Source organism: Rhinopithecus bieti, unplaced genomic scaffold (assembly GCF_001698545.2).
Source record: "Rhinopithecus bieti isolate Rb0 unplaced genomic scaffold, ASM169854v2 scaffold_574, whole genome shotgun sequence".
NCBI lineage: Eukaryota > Metazoa > Chordata > Mammalia > Primates > Cercopithecidae > Rhinopithecus > Rhinopithecus bieti.
This window is the reverse complement of record NW_016803605.1, coordinates 128,441-153,776: the sequence shown is the minus strand read 5'-3', so window position 1 is coordinate 153,776 and position 25,336 is coordinate 128,441. Positions and strand designations below refer to the sequence as shown.

Sequence of the window (25,336 nt, the reverse complement as noted above, 5' to 3'; positions counted from 1 at the left end):
GAAGACCCAAGCCTGGGCCGCACCCCGAATGTACCTGTTTTCCCCAACCCAGCCCTGTGGTACCCTGGGCTGGTTGCGTGTCCCAGGCATCCTGCTTGCCTTGTCGGACCATTTCCCGATGGTTTTCCTCTAACGTATCATCCCATGTGGGGTGGCTGGAATAATAACAGCCCCCGCCCCCCCACAAGAGATATCCAGGTCTTAATCACCGAAACTTTTAATGTGATCTATTTTTTTTTGAGATGGAGTCTTGCTCTGTTCCCCAGGCTGGAATGCAGTGGCATGATCTCGGCTCACTGCAACCTCTGTCTCCCAGATTCAAGTGATCCTCCTGCCTCAGTCCCACTAGTAGCTGGGATTACAGGCATGCATCACCACGCCTGGCTAATTTTTGTATTTTTATTAGAGATGGGGTTTTGCCATGTTGGTCAGGCTGGTCTTGAACTCCTGACCTCAGGTGATCCACCTGCCTCAGTCTCCCAAAGTGCTGGGATTACAGGCGTGAGCCACTGTGCTTGGCTTTTTTTTTTTTTTTACATTTTAATTTTGTTATTATTTTTATTTTATTAAGGAGACGGAGTCTGGCTGTGTTGCGCAAGCTGGTCTCAAGCTCCTGGCTTCAAGTGATCCTCCCACCTCAGCCTCCCCAAGTCCTGGGATTACAGGTATGAGCCTCTGTGCCTGGCCTCTGTTAATGTATGATCTTATGTGGCTAAAGGGACTTTGGGACTGAGTTAGGATCCTGAAATGAAATTATCCCGGATCATCCAGGGGGCCCTAAATGGAACCACTTGAGTGCTTGGAAGAGAGAGCAGAGAGATCTGATGGAGGAGAGGAGGTGACCTGATGACCTCAAGAGAGAGATTTGCAGGCAAGATGCTGCTAGCTTTGAGGACAGTGGAAGAAGCCATGAGCCTCGGAACAAGATGGCCTCTGGAAGCTGGAAAAAGCAAGGACGCAGTTTCTCCCCTAGAGCTCCCAGAAGGAACCGGCCCTGCCACCACTTTGACGTTAGCCCAGTAAAACTGATTTTGAACTTCTGACCTCTGGAACTGTAAGAGAATACATCTGGGTTATTTTAAGACACTGCATTTGTCTTCCTTAACAGGGTTCATGATGGTGCCTCCCTGTGGGATGGCTGGAAGGTTAAACAAGTTAAAAAACATATGTATGTAAAGATTTTAGACTACTGCTGTCCAATACAATTCAATAAAATATTTGGCATGGCTGGATGGGGTGGCTTATGCCGGTAATCCCAGCACTTAGTGGGGCCAAGGAGGGTGGATCGCTTGAGGCCGGGAGTTAAAGACCAGCCTGGCCAACATAGCGAAATCCCATCTCTACTAAAAATACGAAAATTAGCCGGGCGTGGTGTCACCTTACTGTAATCCCAGCTACATGGAAGGCTGAGGCAGGAGAATCACTTGAACCCGGAAGGTGGAGGTTGCAGTGAGCTAAGATCTCACCATTACACTCCAGCCTGGGCAACAGAGTGAGACTCTGTCTCAAAACAAAAACAGAACAAAACAAAACAAAACAAATTCGCATCCTCTGTCATGCTGGCCACCTGTCAAGTGTTCGGGCATTGCAGGTGGCCAGTGGCAGTCACACTGCACAGAGCAGATACAGAAGATGCCCACCACGGCAGGCAGTTCCATGGCTGGTGCTGGCTCTGGCAGTTCCTAGGCCACTGCTACATGCTATGCAAGTGACACCCATGAGAGCTTTGCCCCCAGAGCCCAGCACAGACCTTGTCACAAGGTAGCTATCCGATAATTATTTATTGAAAGAAATGATGGGATGAATCCCAGACTCCCGTGTAAGCCACCCCCTCACACACACATCCCTCCCCTGACTCTCAAAAACCATAGCCTGCCACAGCAGATTTGCTAGAGCAAAGGCAATAATAACCCTGGGTTCCATCCAACTCATGCCCTGTACCCAGGCCTTAGGAGGGCAAGGACTTAGTAGGTATCTTCAGGGTCAGAGCCTGAGTCCTCGCCTTGTTGGTTCTGAATCTGACTTTGCTTCAGGTACAAACAGGCCACCTGCGGAGACAGGGTGGGATGGGGTGGTCAGAAGCTCCCTGGCTGTCCCCACTTCCACAAGGTTCGAGAGGCCACCACACTAAAAAGCTGGTAGGGCCAAGCAGCTGGGCAGCCCAGCCCTGCTTCCCAGGGCCTCACCTGTGCACTGGTGGTGGCCTGCTCCGGCTGCTTGTCTTCACGGACTCGAATAAACCGAGGGAAGCGAAGGGAGATCCCCTTGTCACTATCCACCTGTGGAAGCGGGATGGAGACTCCTGCGGTCCAGCCCCAGCGACACCCTGCTCAGTCTCCTCCCTCCTCCACTCTGTACTGCTTCCTGATCCACACGAGGGGGCCAGACGATGGGTTGTCATAAGGATTAAACAAGTTGACAAAGTGCTTGGAACCGTACCCGGGGCACAGTAAGTGCTTAAGAAATGCTGCCTGTTGGCCGGGCACAGTGGCTCACGCCTGTAATCCCAGCACTTTGGGAGGCCGAGGCGGGAGGATCACAAGGTCAGGAGATTGAGACCATCCTAGCTAACACGGTGAAACCCCGTCTCTACTAAAAATACAAAAAATTAGCTAGGCGTGGTGGCGGGCGCCTACAGTCCCAGCTACTCAGGAGGCTGAGGCGGGAGAATGGCGTGAACCCGGGAGGCGAAGCTTGCAGTGAGCCGAGATCGCGCCACTGCACTCCAGCCTGGGCGACAGAGCAAGACTCCGTCTCAAAAAAAAAGAAAGAAATGCTGCCTGCTACCGCCATTACTATGATGATGATGATTCGGGCTGAGGCTGAACTATAGGGCCAGGGCATGGGTTCTAGAACCTGACTGTGGGATTCCAGTCCCAGCTCCCAACTCTCAGGAGCCATGTGATCCAGAGGCAGTTACTCGAACTCTCTAGGGCTGTACATCCTCACCTGTAAAATGGAGATGTCTGTGTGACTATGTCCTAGGGATCTGGAAAGGATTAGATGAGGGTCTATGAGTGACATGCTGATTACCACACAGTGCCCGCCGCACAGCAAGTGCTGGACACACACCAGCTCCAGTCCCTTGTTACTAAGGGTCCGTGGCTCTCTAACGTGCAGCATGGTAAAAAAATTTTTTTAATTAGATCAAAAATGTAAGCTCTTGGCTCGGCATGGTGGCCCACGTCTGTAATCCCAGCACTTTGAGAGTCCCAGGTGGGTGGATCACTTGAGGCCAGGTGTTTGTGACCAGCCTGGCCAACATGGTGAAACCCCATCTCTACAAAGAAGACAAAAATTAGCCGGGTGTGGTGGTAGCTACTCAGGAGGCTGAGGTTGGCCCACCTGAGTCCAGGAGGTTCAGGCTGCAGCGAGCCATAATCGTGTCACTGAATTCCAACCTGGAAAACGAAGACCGTGTCTCCAAAAAAAAAAAAAAAAGAGTTATTTAAAAGTGGAAGAAGTGGAAGTCTGCTTCTCATCAGAAAAGTACGTGCTAGCTTGGTTTTGAAGGACAAGGAGAAACCGAAAAGAAAATATATCCAATTAAAATTATTTATTTATATATTTTTTGAGGCAGTATCTCACTATGTTGCCCAGGCTGGTCTTGAACTCCCGGCCTCAAGCAATCTTCCCGCCTTGGCCTCCCAAAGTGCCCAGATTACAGGCGTGAGCCACTGTGCCCAACCTCATTTTAACTTTGAGATGTGCTGTTCTTTGGAAGGAAAAGCTGGGAGCTCTCCTAGTGCTGGCCACGGGCTGGTGTTCTGCCCCAGTTTACAACAGTGCTTCGGTGAGTGCTGAAGACTGAGGCACTAGAGAGAGAAATTAGCCAAGGCGTTCTAAAACCTGATAGCATGAAAATTAATTATGGTTGAGGAAGAAACTGCAGCAAAGTAAATGGTGAGGAGGAAGTGAATTAAGTCTTTGCTTAAAAGAACTGAGTTTCTAAAAATGATTTCAGAGCTGAAGATGAGATTATGATACTGAAAGGAGCAATGTCACTGTTTTCTTACTACTCCTGGTGTTTTTTTTTTTTTTTTTTTAGACGAAGTCTTGCTGTGTCGCCCAGGCTAGAATGCAGTGGCATGACGGATCACTGCAACCTCTGCCTCCTGGGTTCAAGTGAGTCTCCTACCTCAGTCTCCCCAGCAGCTGGGACTACAGGCATGGGCCACCGTACCTGGCCAATTTTTGTATTTTTTCGTAGAGGTGGGGTTTCACCATGTTGGTCAGGCTGGTCTTGAACTCCTGACCTCAAGTGATCTGCCTGCCTCAGCCTCCCAAAGTGCTGGGATTACAGGCATGAGCCACTGCACTTGGCCTGGGAATTATTTTTTTTAAGAAAATACTTTTTTTTTTTTGAGGCAGAGTTTTGCTTTGTCACCCAGGATGGAGTGCAGTGGTGTGATCTCAGCTCACTGCAACCTCCGCCTCCCAGGATCAAGCGATTCTCCTGCCTCAGCCTCCCAAGTAGCTGGGACTACAGGCACCCGTCACCATACATGGCTAATTTTTGTATTTTTGGTAGAGATGGGGTTTCACCATGTTGGCCAGACTGGCCTTGAACTCCTGACCTCAAGTACTCTGCCTGCCTTGGCCTCCCAAAGTGCTGGGATTACAGGCACGAGCCCCTGTGCCTGGCCCATTTTTAAAGAAAAAATGTTTTGACCTTGTTATCTGACAGTCAAATAAAATGCAAACTCATCTTCCCAATCCTTACCTGGAAGAGCAGACATGAGCCAAGGTCCCCTCCCTACTCTGCTGCGTGCCTGCCCAGAATCCCACCAGGGCCAAGCCCAGGTCCTCTGCCACTCACCAGGCCCCGCGCAGCAGGGTAGATGGGAGAGAGGGAGAGGTCGGCACACTTCACCTCCCACACAGCACTGGGGTCCAGCCAGTGGTCCGGAGTCACGGCACCATCTATCCGCACATAAGGGCGGGGGCTGGGCAGCACCAGGGCCTGCAGTGAGCAGAGGAAGAGAGGATCTGAGGGTCTGGAATCTCAAAGTCAAGGCCAAGCGTTGGAGGGCTGGGGAGAGGGAGGAAGGGAAAAAAACAGACACCCCCCTTGAAATAAACAGAAATAGAAACAGAAAGGGTAGGAAGGGAACAGAAACACACACCCCCTTAAAGTAAACAGAAACAGAAACAGAAATAGAAAGTGAAAGAAGGGAAAAGAAACAAGACACCCCCTTGAAGTAAAAAGCTAGGAAAGGTGGGAGTTGGGAGGAATGAGAGATGGTGGGCAGCACCAGGGCCTGCAGTGAGCAGAGGAAGAGAGGATCTGAGGGTCTGGAATCTCAAAGTCAAGGCCAAGCGTTGGAGGGCTGGGGAGAGGGGGGAAGGGAAAAAAACAGACACCCCCTTGAAATAAACAGAAATAGAAACAGAAAGTGTAGGAAGGGAACAGAAACACACACCCCCTTAAAGTAAACAGAAATAGAAAGTGAAAGAAAGGAAAAGAAACAAGACACCCCCTTGAAGTAAAAGCTGGTAAAGGTGGGAGTTTGGAGGAATGAGAGATGGCAAGAAACGAAAGGCCCTGGGGGCTGAGGCATGACATTAAAGACAAAAAGAGGCAGAGAGAGGGCCAGAGACCTGGAGGAAGGAGACAGAGACACAGTGGGAGGGGGACAGAGATGTAGAGAGAGAGGGCAACGGAGAGAGAGAACCGAAGAGTGGGACAGAGATGGCGTCAGGGTCTGTGTGTCCCCACCCACATCTCATCTTGAATCACAGCTCCTGTAATCCCCATGTGTGGTGGAGGGACCTGGTGGGAGGTAACTGAATGATGGGGGTGGGTTTTTCCTGTGCTGTTCTCGCGATAGTGAGGAAGGCTCACGAGATCTGACAGTTTTATAAAGGGCAGTTTCCCTGCACATGCCCTCTTGCCTGGCGCCACGTAAGACGTGCCTTTGCTCCTCTTTTGCCTTCCGCCATGACTGTGAGGCCTCCCCAGTCATGTGGAACTGTGAGTCCAGGAAACATCTTTCTTAATAAATGACCCAGTCTTGGGTATTTCTTTCTTTTTTTTTTTTTGAGACAGAGTCTCACTCTGTTGCCCAGGCTGGAGTGCAATGGCATGATTTCAGTTCATTGCAACCTCTATGTCCTGGGTTCAAGCAATTCTTCTGCCTCAGCCTCCTGATTAGCTGGAATTACAGGCACATGCCACCACGCCCGGCTAATTTTTGTATTTTCAGTAGAGTAGGGGTTTCACCACGTTGGTCAGGCTGGTCTCAAACTCCTGACCTCAGGTGATTCACCCGCCTTGGCCTCCCAAAAGTGTTGGGATTATAGGCATGAACCACTGAGCCCAGCAAGTCTTGGGTTATTTCTTCATAGCAGTATGAGTATGAAAATAAACTAATACAGATCCAATATGTAGGACAGACACTCATGCCTGAAATGCCTGTGACCATGACAACTCATACTCACACTGATCAGGGCTCACAGGCACTTCACAAGGAGCAGATGTGGCACCTGCTGTGTCCTGCGGCTACCCCCTGGTGTGAATGAGGCACAGGGCTTGGGGAGGCGAGGTTCCTCGAGCAGGGTCACCAGCTAGTAGCCGGCAGCGCTGAGACATGAACCTGGAGATGCTGGACTCCAAAGCCAGCTCCACTGCCTGCTGCCCTCCTGCCCGCACCCAGAGCCCCAAGATGGTGGAGGTCAAGAGCCCTGACGGAAGGAGTGCGCTGTCAGGGGCGGGGGGCGGCAGGGCTGGCTGAGGCGTGGCCGCCATGACTCACCTTGAGGCTCTGGTGATGCTCCTCCAGCTCCTCGTCGCTGAAGCCAGTTCCAAGCTGCAGGGAGGAAGTGGGAGGTCAGAGGCTCAGCCGGCCATGGGCCCAGCACTTGCTCCCGCTATCTAAAGCTGTGTACACTCATGGCCCCCACCACCTTCTGGTCTATGCAGTATCCACAGAAAACCAGAGAAGTGGGGAGCTGGGGGTGTGGAGCATCCAGCCCGAGATTCCCCGGGTGGGGAATGCTCTCCCAGCAGGCCTGCCCTGTCCTCTGCTTTATGGAGAAACTCGTCTGCTTCCACTGTCTCCCTGGCCCAGGAAGTCACTCGCTTATGCCCACCCACATCCTCACTGCCCAGTAACTGGCTGTCCTCACTTCCAGTCTTTTTTTTTTTTTTTTTTGAGACAGGGCCTAGCTCTTTCACCCAGGCTGGTGTGCAGTGGTGCAATCTTGGCTCACTGCAACCTCCACCTCCTGGGCTCAAGCGATCCTCCTGCCTCAGCCTCCCAAGTAGCTGGGACCACAGGCGTGTGCCACCACGCCTGGCTAATTTTTTTTAAGAAGTTTTTGTAGAGGTGGGATCTCACTATGTTGCCCAGGCTGGTCTCGAACTCCTGGGCTCAAGTGATCCTCCCGCCTCAGCCCCTCCAAGTGCTGGGATTACAGGCGTGAGTCGCCATGCCCGGCCCGTCTCTAATGTTAACACTGCCAAGAGCTTCTTTCACCTACCAAAATAGGAAAGGCTAAAAATTAGCAATAATGCTCGATGCTGGCAGATATGCAGCAAGTGAACAATAACGACTGATATCACCTGGAAGGCTCCTTTTGCATTGAGAGTCTTAAGGATTTTTTTGCCTTTTGTCCTGACAATAGCTTGTTTAAAAATCTATTCTAAATAATGCAAAATGGTGACAATGTAGATTGGTGGCCAAAATATTTGTGAATTATAAAATCATTTCTGTCACTGATCATTTAGGTTAACAGACACTAAGTACTTATGTTACCCGTAAGAACAAAGCTGGCAACAACTTCCCCAGACAGCCCCAGGGAGCTGGTTCAGGACACTGGGGCACAGCACTTGAAAATTCTTGTGCAGGCATTCGAGTCCTGTTGCCATACTGCTTAAGGGCATATACAACATTGAAAATAAAGTACTTCCAGGGTAAAAAGGCAAAAGAGAAAATTACTCATAGAAAAGGATCACAACTTTGCAAAAATGTAAATAAAACATTCCCTCAAACGTCACTACTGCGTGTCTCTGGGCGGTGGGATTCTAGGTGATATTTTGTTCTGCTTCTGTGGCAAAAGACCCAAATTTGCTGGAGAGGGGAATATAGGAAATACATTAAGAAAATCTAGTCCAAAATGTGCACAGCTTTAAGAAAAACTGTAACTTAAAAAAAACAAAAATCACTTCACATTTCCCAGAATTCCTTGCAGCTAGGGGTGAGCCATGGAGCAGAGTGATGAGCAACAGAACCTGAGCAGAAGGTGTTCACTGGACGAGGCTGACTCAGGGTCCACCCCCCTTTGCTCCTTCCTGGTGTGTGGAGCAGGCATAGCCATGAGGGCTGGAACTCCTACAGCCACATTGTGATGATGAGGCCAGAGGCACATGACAAAAAATAATGTGGGGAGAGAGAGGAGGAACCTGAATCCCTAATGGCATCAGACTGCCCCCTCCACATTTCTCATTTCATAAGGAAAAAAATACTTTTCTTAGTGTGAGCCACCACTGTTTGTAGCTAATCTCCATCTCTCACTGACACACATTCCTGACACCTTTCTATCCCAGCCCGTTTTTCTATATGAAGCAAGAGTTCCTTATAGAACCAGAAAAGTAAGTAAAACTGGGGAGAACGAATCCTTCACAGGGGGATGTGAGTGCCCCTAGGTCTGGGTTGTGCAATAGGAAGTCCCCCCGGGAGTCTAATCTCCTTCCCTCCTGCTTCTGCGGTCAGCCCCAGTCCCCCAGGACCTTGCATATGGCCTGCAGCTCCTCACTGTCCTCGTCGTAGGAGGCCAGCAGGAAGCCCCCGTACCGGCCGGCCCGCTTCCCCCGGCCCAGGTAGGCGCCGATCACCACCAGGTCCAGGGTGTCACCCACGCCATCAAGGTAGTCCTTCTTCAGCTGGGAGAAGGGGAGGCAAGAGATGAGAGGGGGAGCGCCCAAGGCGGGGGCCTCACTGCTGGAGAGGGGCTCCTCCGTGGACTGAGGAGGGACTGGAGGTAAGTCTGAAGGGAATTTCCAGAAGGAACCCCAAGGATGGCCCCTGGGAAGAGACTGGACATGGGAAGGGCTTCTAGGTTTAAATAAGAATAAATGGGGCCAGGCGCGGTGGCTCACGCCTGTAATCCCAGCACTTTGGGAGGCTGAGGCGGGTGGATCACCTGAGGTCAGGAGTTCGGGACCAGCCTGACCAACATGGAGAAACCCCCGTCTCTACTAAAAATACAAAATTAGCCAGGCGTGGTGGCATGTGCCTGCAATTCCAGCTACTCAGGAGGCTGAGGTAGGAGAATCGCTGGAACCCAGGAGGCGGAGGTAGCACTGAGCCGAGATCGTGCCATTGCCCTCCAGCCCAGGTAATGAGAGCAAAACTCCGTCTCTAAATAAATAAATAAATAAATAAGAACAAATGGGAAATGCAGGCGGGATCGACGGGACCTCAGGAGTCAGCCTTGGCGCCCTCCTTCCCTCAGTACAGAGACGTGGCCAACTCGCTCTGGCCACTCCTCCAAAGGGAGAGCATTTTCCCATTCATTCAGACACTAAGTGCTGACCGTGTGCCAGGCAGAAGCTCAGCCTTGGGGGCACAACAGTGCTATTTCCTCAGACAGGAAAGGTCTGTGCTGGAGGGAAGATAGCCACAGACAGCCATAAGCACACAGGAAGAGCTGGTAAGCAGGCCTGGCCAGCTCAGTGCCACAGTGCCTCCCGCTCCAGCCCCTCGTCCACCCCGCACTGCCCCTCTCCACTCAAACATCCATGAACTCTTACTAACGACAGGCTCCTGCTCGCTGGCCCTCACCACACCCGTCCTTCACTCGAGGGGAAACCCCAGGAGCTTTGCACAATGACAACCTGACCATGACTCCTGGCACGGAACCCTCATTGACTTCCTGAAACCCTCAAGAGGAAGATCCAGCTTTATCCCACAGTGGCCCCCAGGTGCTGTGTCATCTGGGGCCTGCTCCTCACTCTGAGCTCACCTCGCGCCTCGCCTGCCCTTGCTCCCCGCACAGGCAGAGCCTGCTCCTCTCTCAGGGCCTCTGCACCAGGGGTTCTCTTCCCTAGTGCTCTGTCCCTAGCCTGATCACCTGGGGCACTCCCAGCCCCTCCTCGCTGGGCCGGAGCTGACTCACTTTTCTTCACGGTGCCCACTCCTGCCCAACTTTCTCTTATTCATGTCCTGGCTGACTTCCCGCCCAAGAGTCTGGCCTGACATGGGCGGGAGGCTCAGGAGAGAGAAACCTCATCTACGCTGCACCTCGTGGGATGTGCAGTGCTCAGGCTGGGGCTGTTCTCAATCACAACTCGTGAGCAAGGGCTTGCAGCAGGGAGAAGGTCTGAACTCGGCTGCAGCAGGGAAAAGGTCTGAACTCGGCTGCAGCAGGGAGAAGGTCTGAACTCAGCTGCAGCAGGGAGGTCAGAACTCGGCTGCAGCACGGGGTTGGGGTGGGATTGTGGAAAGGGGCCCTGCGTTCAGACAGGGTACAGAGTGGAGGCTCAAAATCCACAGCCCAGCTGGGATAGACCTCCAGACCCGGGGCAAGGAAGGCCCGGTTAGGGGGTGGGAATCACCTTGAGCCAGTTGTGCGATCTCTTGGCGATCTCGTAGGTGGCATCGACATCCAGGGTCTTCACCATCAGCCCCTCGCAGGAGTCTGAGGGAGACACAGAAGCGTGGTCCTTGGGAAACCCTGGCTCACAAGCGCCAAAGCAGGCAGGATTCTGGTCAAACAGTCCCGGATTGGGGACAGGCTAGGAGGCCAAGGTCAGCGCAAGCTGCAGACCTCAGGAGAGAAGAGCAAGCACCCTCACCTTTCACCGACTGCTCCAGGAACTCGGCGATCTGCTCGACGTCCTTGGTGTCCAGAGAGGTGGCGAAGACAAACTCGCCCTCCGTCTCCACAAAGTTCTCCCGGAGCAGCTGCCGGCGCCGGGAAAGGGGCTCACGTACCAGGGACTGCAGGGTCGGGGAGGAGAAGAGAGATGGGACATCGTTGTGGAAATAAAGACAGTAAGCCCCAAATGTGAGGCGAACAGGACACGTGCAGGTCACAACTAGTGACAGCTAGTTCGTGGAAAGCCTTGAGAGGGAAGAACCCTGATGTCAGAAGGATTCCGGGAGCTTAAAGCACCGGGCTAGTCACTGGCAAGAGGGCTTGACATCATTTAGAGTCGGTGACTTCAGGAGCACCAGACAGGGGGCCGCGGCCTCGCTGGAGCTTGAATTAACACTTTCTGGGCATCTCATCAGTTATTATTTTTCTTTTGAGACAGAATCTCGCTGTTGCCCAGGCTGGACTGCAGTGGTGAGATCCTGGCTCACTGCAGCCTCTGCCTCCTGAATTCAAGCGACTCTCGTGCGTCGGCCTCTCAACTAGCTGGGACTACAGGTGCACGTCACCACACCCAGCTAATTTGTGCATTTTTAGTAGAGACAGGGTTTCACCATGTTGGCCAGCTGGTCTTGAACTCCTGACCTCAAGCGATCCACCCACCTCAGCCTCCCAAAGTGCTGGGATGACAGGTGTGAGCCACTGCACCCAGCCTCATCCCTAAGATGATTAAAAAAAAAAAAAGTCCTCCTTTCCCTAGAATTCCGAAAGTTTTCACTGAGTTTTTCCAGTACCTTTACAGTTTCGTGTTTTGCTTTGAAATCAGTTCCAGCTGGACCTTGCAAGAGTGTGTGTCAGAGAGGAAGGGGGTGATCTAATGTTTTCAAAGGATAAAGCAGTTGTCTCCGCATATCAACACTGACTAATCCGTCTTGTGGCTTTGAATTGCTTTTTTCTTTTGTGCGGTCGGTTCCCATCCACGCGCAGTGTTCCTGCTCTGCCCTTGGCCCAGGGCTTCTGTCTGTGTGGATGTTAAACTACCTTCACTGCTTGCCCTCCAGGGGGACACGCACGTGTTTTCCATTGACAGTTCTTTTCTGTTGTAAAATTGTGCTCATGAACGTCTTGTATGAAAAGATGAGAGAGAGGAGCCACAAGGGTTAGGCAGGTACAATATATCTGAGGTCAGACCATTTCAGGTTTACATCCCAGCCACACACTTCCTAGCTGGTGACTTCAGGCAGGCAAGCGTTTACCTCTGTGCACCCAGAGCTCCCATCTGTAAAATGCAGCAATACCTACTCAGGGCATGTCTGGAAAACTCAGCTGAGCAGGTGCTACCCAGTGTAGCCGCCACCAGCCATGAGCCCTTGAAATGCAGCAAGTTCAATCTGAGATGTGCTCAGGGCAAAATAGTCACTGGATTTAGAAGACTTAATCCGAGAAAAGAGTGTCAAATTCCAGGTTAATAATTTCTTATATTCGTCACACATTGAAAGGATAATATCTTAGACACCAGGTTAAAGAAAATATGATTTTATCTGTTTCTTCTTACCTTTTAATATGACTACTAGAAGCGCTAAAAATAGAAATGTAGGCCGGTTGTGGAGGCTCACACCGGCAATCTCAGCACTTTGGGAGGCTGAGGCAGGCGGATCATTTGAGGTCACGAGTTCAAGACCAGCCTGGCCAACATGGTGAAACCTGGTCTGTACTAAAAATGCACAAATCAGCTGGGCAAGGTCCTCGTTTACCCGTAGTGCCAGCTACTCGGGAGGCTGACGCAGGAAAATTGCTTGAACTCGGGAGTTGGAAGTTGCAGTGAGCCAAGATCAAACCACTGCACTCCAGCCTGAGAGAGACAGAGAGAGACTGTGTCTCAAAGAAAAAAAAAAAAAAAAAATCTAGGGGGTGAGGACACATTAAAGAGAAAAAAAGATACATACTTGACTGCATAAAAATAGTTCATCCATGTTCAACTACTAATAATAAAAAAAATTTTTTTTTTTTTTTGAGACGGAGTCTCACTCTGTTGCCCAGGCTAAAGTCCACCACACCCAGCCTGATTGCAGCTAAATTTCTTTTGAAAGCTTCCATGTACTAGCTACTGAGTTCCACACCCCTGTCCTACCAGTTAGCACTCACCCTAACAGATGAGGCACCTGCCACTGTTAGCTCTTTACTGTAGATCAGGAAACTGACACACAGGGAGGCTGAGTCATTCATCTGTAGCCATGCAGCTGGGAAAGGAGGGCTGAGATATGAAGGCATGTGGCCTGGCTCCAGATTCCTGATACCCCAAAGCAAGCCATTCTCAAACTTCTCTTTCTTGAGACCTCTTTACACTCTTAAAAGTTATTCAAGGCCAGGAGCAGTGGCTCACGCCTGTAATCCCAGCAATTTAGGAGGCTGAGGGGGGCAGATCACCTGAGGTCAAAAGTTCGAGACCAGCCTGGCCAACATGGTGAAACCCCGTCTCTACTAAAAATACAAAATTAGCTGGGCATAGTGGCGCACATCTGTAATCCCAGCTACTTGGGAGGCTGAGGCAGGAGAATCGCTTGAACCTGGAAGGAGGCAGTTGTAGTGAGCTAAGATCGCACCACTGCCCTCCAGCCTGGCTACAGGGCGAGACTCCGTCTTGAAAAAAAATTATTCAAGACTCAGATCGCGCCACTGCACTCCAGCCTGGGTGACAGAGCAAGACTCCGTCTCAAAACAAAACAAAACAAAAATTTTTCAAGACTCACTGCATACAGCTTGTTAATGTGGGTTACATAATATTATAGTTACACCATATTAGAAATTTAAAATGAGAAATTAAACAAATCCAATATGCTAATCCAAATAATATTATTATTATTTTTTTTAAATAGACACAGGGTCTTTCTATTTTGCCCAGGCTGGTCTTGAACTCCTGGGATCAAGCGATCCTCCCGCCTTCCAAAATGCTGGGATTACAGGCACGAGCCATAGTGCCTGGCTCTAAATAACATATTTTGATGAAACATAACCTATGTTTTAAAAAATTGGTGAGACTAGAGGCATTATTTTACACTTTTGCAAATCCTCTAATATCTGGCTTCACAGAGGCTGGACTCTCCTGTGTGCTTCTGCAACACATTGTTCTGGTGGCAGGACCTGAGGAAGATCCACCTCACGCCAACACGGAGTTAGAAACAGAGGGACGTCGAAGATGTCCTTAAAAGAATCTTAAGGAACCTCAGGGGTCCTCACACCACACTTTGAGAACTCCTGCCCAAGTGTGGCCTCCTGGCCATGTGAAGTGGCAGAGTCGGAAAAGGAAGTCAGATTGGCAGCTGCCAGGCTCACACCCCACCCCATCACCCTTCAGCTGCCCCTGGACAGGAAGCCGGAACTCACCTGTCCATTGAGGTAGATGAGGTCGAAGGCGTACAAACACACCTGCACCTGGATCTCGGACGCATCCACTTCCTGGGTTGGGGCACAATGGAGTTTGTGAGTGCAGGAAGGTGAGACAGGGTGCTGGGCCTGAGGCCGACAGCATGCACCTACTGGTCTCCCTCTCGCCCCACCTAACTGGCTGCCCATCTGTGAGGGCGGCCATGCTGCTGGTTCCAGGTGCTGGATTGTAACGGCTCTCAGCTCATTCCGACAACCTCATTCCCCTTCACCAGATATTTGCTCTCCCGGCCTTTTCTACAGCTAATGGCAGTGACATGGCACAGTCCTGGCCAATGAGATGGAAAAGGGGAAACCTGTGGGGGTTTCCAGAACAGATCTTCTTTCATAGTGAAACAACAGAGATGCAGGAAAAGGGCCCTTCCCCTCTTCCTACTTGGGATGCTGGGATAAGAATGTGATGGCTGGAACTGTGGCAGCCATTCTGCAGAAGGCTGAAAGAACTGCATCCAGACTGACACTCTGCCCTTCTGGGCACTGGGCAGGACCCGCAGCCAGGACTGGGCGGAAGATGAGGAAGTACGGGGCCTTGGCAGGCAGTGGAGCGGGTGATGCTACCTTGCGTTTGCGGGTGGTGAGCACTTGGAATGGCTGGATCTGCTTCTTTTCCCGGTCCCAAGCCACGGCTTCGGTGTCCAGGATGAAGGATGTGACCGATGGGAGTTTAATCTGAAAAGTGAAGGGAGAGACCCAGGGCCTGTGAGAGGTGGAGGATGAGGTGGAAAGACAAACACGGGGAGATAAATTCCCCTTTCCTTCTGCAGCTCTCAAGATGCACTAACAAAGAGGCACATGCACAGAGATGCTTTTCTCTTATTCCCCACCAAGAGGAGACAGAAACGAACGTTTCTGAGAATGTAATATTTGGTCCCACAAGCTGGAAACCCAGGAGCTCTTGTCATCTCCCTCCTTCTGTCACTCACATTCAGTTCCCCAGTGAACTTGATGATTTCCTAAGCTGTCCACTTCCCACGGCCTCCCTGCTCAGCCCAGCCTACTGGGCCTCCCTGTCCTGCACCGACCCTCTCCAATCCAGCTTCCCCATAGCGGCCAGGGTGACACTGGCAAGCCACAAATCCGATCACAGCACCTCCCTGCTAAAAACCATCCCCATGACTCCCCAAAGCTGTGGGGACTCTCCTGGGTCGTCCCTCGCCTCGCCTGGCCCCCTCAGCCTCTCTGTTTCTCAAATAAATGGGCGATGCCTCTTCCACCACTGGGCCTTTGCATATGCCGTTCCCTCTAGAATGCCTGCCCCGTCCGTCTCCTCCACTGGGAGGCCTTCTTTTCCCTCAAGGGAACACTGTGTTGCCCAAGCCGGGGCAGCATTCTTGTATCCTGGAGCCAGGGAGATTCCCTGGCACCAAGTCTAAGCCAAGCCTGTTTCTTTTCTTTTCTTTTTGAGACAGTCTCGCTCTGTCGCCCAGGCTGCAGTGCAGTGGCATGATCTCAGCTCACTGCACCCTCTACCTCCCAGGCTCAAGCAATTCTCCTGCCTCAGCCTCCCAAGTAGCTGGGATTACAGGCACATGCCACCACGCCCGGCTACTTTTTGTATTTTCATAGAAACAGGGTTTCACCATGTTGGCCAGGCTAGTCTCAAACTCCTGACCTCAACTGATCCAGCCGCTTCAGCCTCCCAAAGTGCTGGGATTACAGGTGTGAGCCACCACGCCCGGTCTCTCCTCTTTTCTTTCTTTTTTGAGACAGTCTCCCTCTGTCACCCAGCCTGGCGTGCAGTGGTGCAATCTCCGCTCAGTGTAGCCTCTGTCTCCCAGGTTCAGGTGATTCTCCTGCCTCAACCTCCCAAATAGCTGGGACTACAGGTGCGTGCCACCACACCCGGCTAATTTTTGTGTTTTTAGTAGAGTCAGGATTTTGCCATGTTGGCCAGCCTGGTCTCGAACTCCTAACCTCAAGTGATTTGCCTGCCTTGGTCTCCCAAAGTGCTAGGATTACAGGAGTGAGCCACTGAGCCCAGCCAGGCCTGTTTCTTACATAGGCTCATAGAATGCTGGTCCTTTCCCGTGGAGCCCGGATCTCCATGTATAATTACAGAGCCAACTGCAGGACTCCCTGGTGAAGGTCTGCCTGCTCTGCTGAGCTATGAGCTCAGTGAGGTCAGAGACCATGGAAGGCCTGTTACGCTCCCAGTCTCCAGCACAGGGCCTAGCTCAGAGCAGATGCCCACTAAATACTTGCTGAACGAATGAGCAAAAGCAGCCAGATGCAAGAGACTAGTGACATATTATACCACCGACAGGAAACTCTAGAACAGGCAAAACCAACCTGTGGCGACAAAAAAGCAGACCTGGGGTTGCCTCTGTGGCGCATGCACGGTATGGGGCACAGGAGGCGGCCTCGCTTGGCCAGGGACCCAAGGAAATATTTGATTTTTTATTTTTATTTTTTTTGAGACGGAGTCTCACTGTCACCCAGGCTGGAGCATGGTGGTACAACCTCGGCTCACTGCAACCTCTGGCTCCTGGGTTCAAGCGATTCTCGTGCCTCAGCCCCCCGAGTAGCTGGGATTACATGGGCTCGCCCACCACACCCTGCTAATTTTTGTATTTTTAGTAGAGATGGGGTTTCACTATGTTGGCCAGGCTGGTCTTGAACTCCTGACCTCAGGTGATCCACCCACCTCAGCCTCCCAAAGTGCTGGGATTACAGGCGTGAGCCACTGCACCCAGAGGAAATATGTTAGAATGATGAGAATGTGGAAATATTTTATACGTTCATTGGGTTGTTGGTTACTTGGATGTATGAACTTTTCAAAACTAATGAAACAGCGTAGTGCACACTGCAAATCACTAACTTTTAGGGAAATTACACCTTAAGAAAATCGATTTAAAAAACAGTGCTTGGCACTGAACAGGAGCTCCCCAAATGCATGTACTTAGCTGTGCCTCTCGCCGTCACTGTCTCTAACAGGCAGAAAGCTGGCCACTGTGCCCCTGCTTTCTGAAATAGCCTATTTCCTATTGAATTAGGGGCAGGCAAAGAGAAAGGCTCTTTGATGGAGGACACCTTGAACAGGCACAAGACCCCTATTGGATGCAGAGAAGCCCCCAGCTCACAGAGCTGTGAGGCCCAGCTCTGTATGACTCTATCTCTGAGACTCGGGGCCTATCCGCAGGCTGGCCCCGTCTACACTCGTCCTGACTCCCTCTCCCTGCGTTCCTGACCAGAGAGGCTGCAGAGTTAGACTCTGGCTTTTCAAGACTTTGTTGCACTAGGGTGGCCACGGAACCCAGTGCCGGACAGTGACTCCCAGCTAGAGTCCACGGCAGGGAAGCGGGTGTGGGTGGGAGGTGTCCAGGAAAGCGTTAACTCAAGCTAGAATCCCTTTTCCCTCTTTCTGTCTGGAAGAGTGACATCTGTTTGGGAAACTCTAAGGGGACAAGCATCGGCACTAAAAGCCAACCAGCCACGGACAGCAGGGGATAGAGGTAGTGATAAGCTGGGTTCAAGGGGACATCAGTGCTCAGCCAAGTCTGTGCTGGGGTGCCCACCTCTAGATGTGAGAAAAAAATCCTTTTAGCTTACACCTCGCAGGACTGAGTGCTCCGTCATTTGCAGCCAAACGCAATCTGATCTCCTCCCAATAAACCCCACACTGTGCCACACTGGCCTAGACTGGCCTCAGGTCTTTGCACCCCTGACCATAGCCCGTGGCAGAGTGCAAGTGCGTGGCAGACGCCCACCTTGGGGATGCGGCTGATGATGTCCGGGTACTTTCCAGTGTTGTCTTCCTGATTCCTGCTGAAGATCTTCACCTCCCCGCCTTCCAGGGCGTGGATCTGTCACGATGGGAGAAGGGAGGGGAAATCAGCTGAGTCCCCTCATGTGGCCTCACCTTTCTCTTCTGACCCCACCTGCACTGGTAGAAGGTTCTGGAAGCTCTGGAGGAGGAACTGGTGTGGAGACGTGAGTGAATCATCTCCTCCGTTCCAACAGCACCTCCCAGTCCTGTCTCTGGAAGCTCCTACCATCATTTTCTTCTTCATTTCCAACCCTACACCTCTCCCCATGTAAGCACGTGCACCTTGCTGCATGTGGGTGCTGATTTGTTTAAATGTCATTACGCTCTAGATCTGATTCTGATTTTTTTTTTGAGGCGGAGTCTCGCCCAGGCTAGAGCGCAGTGGTGCAATCTCTGCTCACTGCAACCTCCACCTCCCGGGTTCAAGAGAGTCTCCCGCCTCAGCCTCCCAAGGAGCTGGGATTACAGGCACCCACCATCACGCCTGGCTAATTTTTGTATTTTTAGTCGAGACGGGATTTCACCATGTTGGCCAGGCTGATCTCAAACTTCCGACCTCAGGTGATCTGCCCACCTTGGCCTCCCAAAGTGCTGGGATTACAGGCATGAGCGACCGCACCCAGCCTCTATGTCTATTTATTTTAAGACAGTCTGGTCACAGCCATTAAGCAGGGCTGCATATATAGTATGTATGTTGTTATTTCAAGGAACAGTTGTCAAGAAATCATTGTCACTATCATAAATCATCTTGTGTATTTTTTCTCAACACTATTTTGGAGATCCATCTGTGTGATCCTGTGTCTACTGGATCCACCCTTGTTTTTTTTTTTTTTTTTTAAAGATAGAGTCTCACTGTATCGTGGAGGCTGGAGCGAGCGCAGTGGTGCGATCTTGGCTCACTGCAACCTCTGCCTCCCGGGTTCAAGCGATTCTCCTGCCTCAACCTCCCGAGTAGCTGGGATTACAGGCGCGCGCCACCACACTGGCTCATTTTTGTAGTTTCAGCAGAGATGGGGTTTCACCATGTTGGCCGGGCTGGTCTCCTCAGGGGTCCACTTCCTGTAACTGCCCCGAGCCCTGTGGCATCCACCCACTTCGCTTGCTTACCTATCCCCAGGTGAGAAGGCCCCACACCTGTCAGGACAGAAGAGACATAACCCATTCTTACAGACCCCAGGACCAAGGACGCCTGAGACCCTGGACCACAGGACACAACGCACAACACAGCATGAAGGGGTCATGTGGGCACCTCCCAGAACAGCTGTTGAAATGAACACACCCACCAGCAGCATCAGCAGAGCCCACGTTTCATGAGCTCCCACTATCATCGGTCAGGATTCTGGATGATTGTCGCTTTGGATAAGCCAGTGAGGTAGTTAAGACCACACTTTACAGGTTGGGCATGATGGCTCACAGCTGTAATCCCAGCATTTTGGGAGGCAGAGGTGGGTGGATCACGAGGTCAAGAGATCGAGACCATCCTTGGTTAACACAGTGAAACCCCATCTCTACTAAAAATACAAAAATTAGCTGGGCGTGGTGGTGGGCGCCTGTAATCCCAGCTACTTGGGAGCCTGAGGCAGGAGAATCACTTGAACCTGGGAGGCGGAGGTTGCAGTGAGCCGACATCAGGCCAATGCACTCCAGCCTGAGTGACAGAGTGAGACTCTGTCTCAAAGAGCAAAACAAAACAAAACAAAAACCGCATCCACTGCATGGAGGTGGATGCTGAAGCCCAGAGGGACGAGCGAGGGCAGCTGGGCAGTCTGTGGCGCAGGCCGGCTTGGAGCTCAGGCCTCAGTGACCCCCCGCCCCTGCTCTTTGACGTTCTCCTGTCTGTGGAAGGGACATGTCCCACTCCCCATACCTGTGCCCTCTGCCCATCGTATTTGTATTCGCAGGTGAAAGCTGCCTCCTCAAAGCGTTTCAGAACCTCGCTGACGCCCCGCGTGGGATGGGCCAACATTGGTTTCAGGGGAATCCCTGGGAGAGGAGAAGAGTGAGTTAGATGAGAGGGAAGGCAATGGATTAGAGGGGGAACATGGTGAGGAGAACTGCTAACGGGCCCCAGGACCATTCTCCTTCCTTGCTCTTTAGTCACGAAGCCTCCCACATTTTAGAAGGGGACCTAGCCTCCCACTTGGGACTACAGCCTCCAGCCTTCCTTGCAGCTGGGAAAGGCCATGTGATTGGAACCCACGCAGCATGTGCAATGTCTGGCTCACATCCTTGCAAGGAATCTGGTTGCCTCCCTTCCCTCCTCTGCGTCCCTCCTCCCACAATTAGAACAGGGAAGTGAGCCACATTGGATCACAGACACTGCGGTGACAACCTTTGGAGGACAGAGGGACAAGATACAGGAACCTGGGTCATCCCTGGGTCACAGCTGCACACCTTTACCTTCCCTGTCTACCTCCCTTGCTCTGGACATTTATGTGTGAGAGAAAGAGATTCTCTCTTGCCTGACCCACTGCCTTCTGGCCCATTTTTATTTACTTATTTATTGTCTCACTCTGTCGCCCAGCTGGAGGGCAGTGGCGCGATGACGGCTCACTGCAGCCTTGAACTCCTGGGCTCAAGCGATCTTCCCACCTCAGCCTCCCGAGTAGCTGGGATGACAGGCATACGCCACCACGCCCAGCTCCTGTTTATCACAGCAGCGTCGCCTACACCCTGTCTACTCCAGAAGGGGAAACTGGGGAAATTCCAAGGAGAAAAGCAGTGGGTTTCAGCACCAGGGAAGAGCATTTGGTTTTGGTGGGGGAGAGGACCCTGCAGGTTCTGAGAGGGGCGCCTACAATGGCCATCCTCATGCTGACTCAGGAGGGGGCAGGGCTGCTCTCAGCACCCCTGGGGTCTGTACCTGGGCTCAGCTTGCAGTGCTCTGGGAGACGTTCCAGGCCGTGCTCCAGCAGCACGGGGATAATTCGGTCCAGGTCGGGCACCTCGCTGGGGTGGAGGGTGAGAACAAGATAGAGGAAGCCCTTCTAGAACTCACACAGTTTGGAAAGAGAGCTCGGCCTGCTCCCAGAAACCTGGGCTCCTGGATACCTCTGCCCACCTCAGTCACCACGTGCCGAACTCCTCTTGCTACCCTGTCTCTGTGCTCTCCCTTGGTGTCACTATCTGCTACCTTGTCTCCCTTAGTCTGGCCCTGCCCCTGTTCCCTATCTGTCACCATGAGACCAGCGATTCTCTACTCGGGCTACACGAGACTACTCAAGGATATAGTTTTTAAAAAAAGGTTTTGCCCCCCTGTAGTCCCAGCACTTTGGGAGGCCGAGGCGGGTGCATCACTTGAGCCCAGGAGTTCAAGACCAGCCTAGCCAACATGGCGAAATCCTGTCTTTACTAAAAACACAGAAGTTAGCCAGGGGTGGTGGCAACGCGCCTGTAGTCCCAGCTACTCAGGAGACTGAGGCAGGAGAATCACTCGAACCCTGGAGGCAAAAGTTGCAGTGAGCCGAGATTGTGCCGCTACACTCCAGCCTGGATGACAGGGCGAGACTCCATCTCAAAAAAAAAATAAAAACAGACAAATAAATAAAGGTTTTCAAGGCCAGGCTCCACCTACAAAGATTCTGATGTAGCTGGCGTGGGGTAGGCCTGAGGTCAGCAGCTGGTAGAACCCCACGTGCAGGCTGGGTTGAGCTTGCTGCCCGGGCCTGGGAGCTCTGCTGGGGCTTGTTCACCGCTGTCTGCTCTGCCTGGCCCAGAGCAGGTGCTCTGAGGGCATCTGTGGAACTGCCATCAGCCCTCCTGCCTCTGACATCCTCTCTGGGGCAGTCATGATCTTGGAGTCACCAGCCCTGGGTCAGCTGCTGTCCTAGGCCCCTCCACATGGCTCTCTGCAGCCCTCGCGACCACTCCACAGACGTCTTCTCCATGACTCTCAGGACCCTTCACCATGTACTAGTCACCTGCTCCTCTCAGGGTCCCTTGAGGCCTTTCTACATGCACAGCCCTGTCTGGAACTCAGAAACTTCATGAGGCCGGCTGCCCTCCCTTGCTGTCAGCGTTTTTCTTTTTTTTTCTTTTTTTAAAGACAGAGTCTCACTCTGTTGCCCAGGCTGGAATGCAGTGGCGTGATCTCAGCTCACGGCAGCCTCCGACTCCCGGGTTCAAATGATTCTTGTGCCTCGGCCCCCCAAGTAGCTGGGATTACAGGCTAATTTTTGTATTTTTAGTAGAGACTGGGTTTCACCATGTTGGCCAGGATGGTCTCAAACTCCCCACCTCAAGAGATCTGCCCGCCTCGGGCTCCCTAGTGCTGGGATTACAGGCGTGAGCCACTGCGCCCGGACGCTGTCAGCATCTTTCTATACCTCTCCTGGGGTCACTGACCCTTCACTGTTTGCCACCCTCTTGATCTTTGTCATCAACCTTGTGCCAAGCACCAGTCTTGTCTAGATCACCACCTCTGCTCTCAGTCACCCCATGACCGCACTAGTGACACCTGTCCATCACTTACTGGCCCCGCCCACTGCTCCTCTGGCTCCACCCCATCCCTGGCACTCTGCCCACAGCCCCTGGCAACTCTGCCCACGGCCCGGCTCTCACCAGAACGTCTGCTTCAGGATCATGCCTTGCTCCTCCAGCCATGTCTTTCTGGCCTCTGCTGTCTTGCCCTTCCCAGCATCCACCACGGCTGGTGGGAATTCTAAGAAAAGACCCACCAGAGGCTTTGGAAGGTGCCCATGTCCTTGGCTACACCAGGGTGCACAGTGGGTGGTTTGCTGTATGGCAAGGAATGCAGATGCCGCAGCCCAAGACGCTCCCCCCTACAGGAGAGGAGCCTGGGATGGCAGGGGCCCGCTGGGGAAGGGGCAGGCATGGGCCTCCGAAGAGGAGGGGGGAAGCCCAAGTTAACTCCAGTGAGGGACGCAGTGATGGGCCACAGGAGCTCACCTTGGCCTGGGGGCGTGAGGCTCACAGCCTGGGAGAGGGCAGCCAGCACCGACTGCTCTGCCAGCCCCAGGCGCAGCCGTCCGCTCAGGGACCTGGGGAGAGAGCAGGCCAGGGAAGGGGGCTTGTCTGCACCTCCCCGATCTTGCCTCCTCCCTTCTCTGGTCTACCCCACCTTGACATGTATAGACCCTCTCCTCAAAAACCAGAAGAATCTTCAGAGCCCGAAAAGGACCCCAGACATCACACAGCCCCATGTGACAGATGAGGAAACTGAGGCCAGGCAGTAATGATCCTGCCAGCTAGCATGGACTGGGGAGGGGCACAAGTAGATGCACCAGCACCTCTCATCTCAGCTGCCCTGAGGGGTTAGCGAGGCTCAAGGAGGGTGAGTCAGGGAGAGAACTGAGCCTGGCGCCCGCCCTGGTGACTGTGATGGTCAGGACCCCAGCATGGTCCTTGCTTTGAGCCAGTGGCAGGAGGCAAGTGGCTTAGTTTGCCTCCCCGTGTCTCCATTTCCCCTTCTATAAACTGGAGGTGAGGGTAACAAGGCCAGCCTCACAGAGGTGCTGGTAGGAAGATAAGGCACGCGGCACAGGGCTGGGCACCCAAGAAATGCTCCATGATGTGAGCCCTCAATGGCTTTGCTCTCAGGGCCTGTGCCCAGGCAGAGGCAGACCTCACTCATCAATCACAGCATGCTTCATCCACAGGGGCCCAGGGGCCTTCTCTAGACAGCACTACCAAGGGACAGAAGCTGGCCTGAGAAAGGAAACAGTGCCCCTTCGCACTCTTTAGGGGCCAGGCCTCCTGCTCATGCTTTTCTCATCCAAGGATGGTCAGGGCATTTGTGATGATTCCGGCTGCCAGTCCCTCCCTCCTTTCACCTCCAGGTCTGCAGTCCCTCTCCGCAGCCTCACAGGCCCACACACTCACCTGGCGATGAACCGGGCTTCTGAGTGGCGGCAGGCCACAAAGAGGCCTTTGATGATGTCTATCTTCTTGGCTGTGGACTGGAGAGTCGGGGGAAGAGCCGTCAGTGCCTGGTGAAGGCAGGGACCACACCTCCACCCCACCAGCCACGCTGCTGCCCCGCATTTGGAATACCTGCCCTCCTTCCCTCACCCCATCCCCACAGCCCAGCTCCCATGGCTGCCTGCTCTTAGGGCAGTAAGAACGAGTTAGCTCTCCTTGCCTCCCTCTCCCTGTATCCAGGAAGTATTTAGAGTCCCGTCATGTGGCAGCCATGGCATTAGGCCTGCTAGACTCTGGAGAGAATCCCCTAGGCTTGGGTGCAGAAAGGAGGAGAGGAAGCCGTGCCCCCCACAAGCAGAACTGAAGTGACCCAGCTGACGGTCTACCCAGAAGCCTTGCTGATGCACACATGGCCTCAGGTCCCCAAAATGTCTGGGGTCCGGGGTGAGCAGCCCGCCACTCACAGCACTGCCAGTGAGCCTGGCGATGTCACGGAACTTGCTGAAGACCCCGGAAGCAGTGAGCGGAGGTGGTGGCAGCATGAGCCTCTGGGTGCTGCGGCTGTTCTCGGCCACCAGCCCCACGTCGCCCTTCTCGGCTGCCTCAGCCCGGACAGACTCCAGCTGCCGACCTTCAGGGGAGAGTGCGGGTGGGGGTGTCGAGGGTGACAGCTATGGCTGCGTGTCTCCCTTCTCTGGCGGCCTGGATAAATTTTCTCCAGCTGTGTGCGCTTGTGGCGAGTCCCTGCACCTCCCTGTGTCTAACGCTCACCCACTTGGTAGAAACGGCTTGGGGAAGGTGCCCCCAGCTATGCTGGCTGTAGGAAGCCAGCAGACATGCACGTGGAGCCAGGAAAGCGGTGGATGAACCAACATGACCACACTCAGGGGAGATATCTGGGCTGGTGTCATCAGGGAGGAAATGGGATTTAAAGCCATAGGAGGGATAAGATCACTAGGGACGTGAGTGTGGACAGAGCAGAGAAGGCCAAGGGACCCTTTCCTCCGGTGGGTCAGGAACATCTCTGGCAGTGACCAGTGACCCTTTGGCTTGTTTTGGAGCCACCAGCTTACACACGTGGGATGTGCTCTGGCCCCACTTACTGTCCAGAGCTGGGTCCCGTGGGCGCCTGGGTGTAAGAGCTGGGGAGGTGGAGCCTCAAGTCACGGTGACAAGTGTGACAAGCAGCTCTCAATGTATCAGAACCAACATACCCTTGTCACCAGATACTGTGTGTCACCTCTTTTCTGTTCTGAAATGAGATGTGGAGATAACATAACCTGCCTACACATGTCGAAATAACGCCCTAACCCTAACACAGAAAATAACGATAGGGAAAGCAGTCTGTGATGAACAGGCATGCATTTCAGTCCACAGACGCTTGGCTGCGGCACATGAGGGGACACACCAAACGGCCGGGTCTCGCAC

General features: G+C 52.8%; 1 protein-coding gene across 6 annotated transcripts in view; it reads right to left on the bottom strand.

Moving 5' to 3' along the window:
* Window positions 1-1,762: 1,762 nt before the first annotated feature.
* LIG1 (DNA ligase 1) overlaps window positions 1,763-25,336 on the bottom strand; it is a 54,738-nt gene continuing 31,164 nt past the window's right edge. For 5 of the 6 annotated variants that reach the window (XM_017889138.1, XM_017889110.1, XM_017889121.1 and 2 more), the window contains 16 exons: window positions 24,373-24,539; window positions 23,870-23,946; window positions 22,937-23,028; window positions 22,589-22,688; window positions 20,892-20,977; window positions 19,896-20,011; window positions 17,970-18,065; window positions 14,821-14,931; window positions 14,203-14,274; window positions 10,799-10,943; window positions 10,559-10,641; window positions 8,732-8,884; window positions 6,756-6,809; window positions 4,820-4,963; window positions 2,187-2,279; window positions 1,767-2,048 (listed from right to left, as the gene is read on the bottom strand). In XM_017889138.1, the coding sequence (XP_017744627.1) occupies window positions 1,965-2,048; window positions 2,187-2,279; window positions 4,820-4,963; window positions 6,756-6,809; window positions 8,732-8,884; window positions 10,559-10,641; window positions 10,799-10,943; window positions 14,203-14,274; window positions 14,821-14,931; window positions 17,970-18,065; window positions 19,896-20,011; window positions 20,892-20,977; window positions 22,589-22,688; window positions 22,937-23,028; window positions 23,870-23,946; window positions 24,373-24,539 (1,673 nt within the window). In that variant the 3' untranslated portion in view covers window positions 1,767-1,964. Of the gene's footprint in view, window positions 2,049-2,186; window positions 2,280-4,819; window positions 4,964-6,755; window positions 6,810-8,731; window positions 8,885-10,558; window positions 10,642-10,798; window positions 10,944-14,202; window positions 14,275-14,820; window positions 14,932-17,969; window positions 18,066-19,895; window positions 20,012-20,891; window positions 20,978-22,588; window positions 22,689-22,936; window positions 23,029-23,869; window positions 23,947-24,372; window positions 24,540-25,336 lie in introns of all 6 variants that reach the window. The other variant, XM_017889151.1, reaches the window with a different exon arrangement.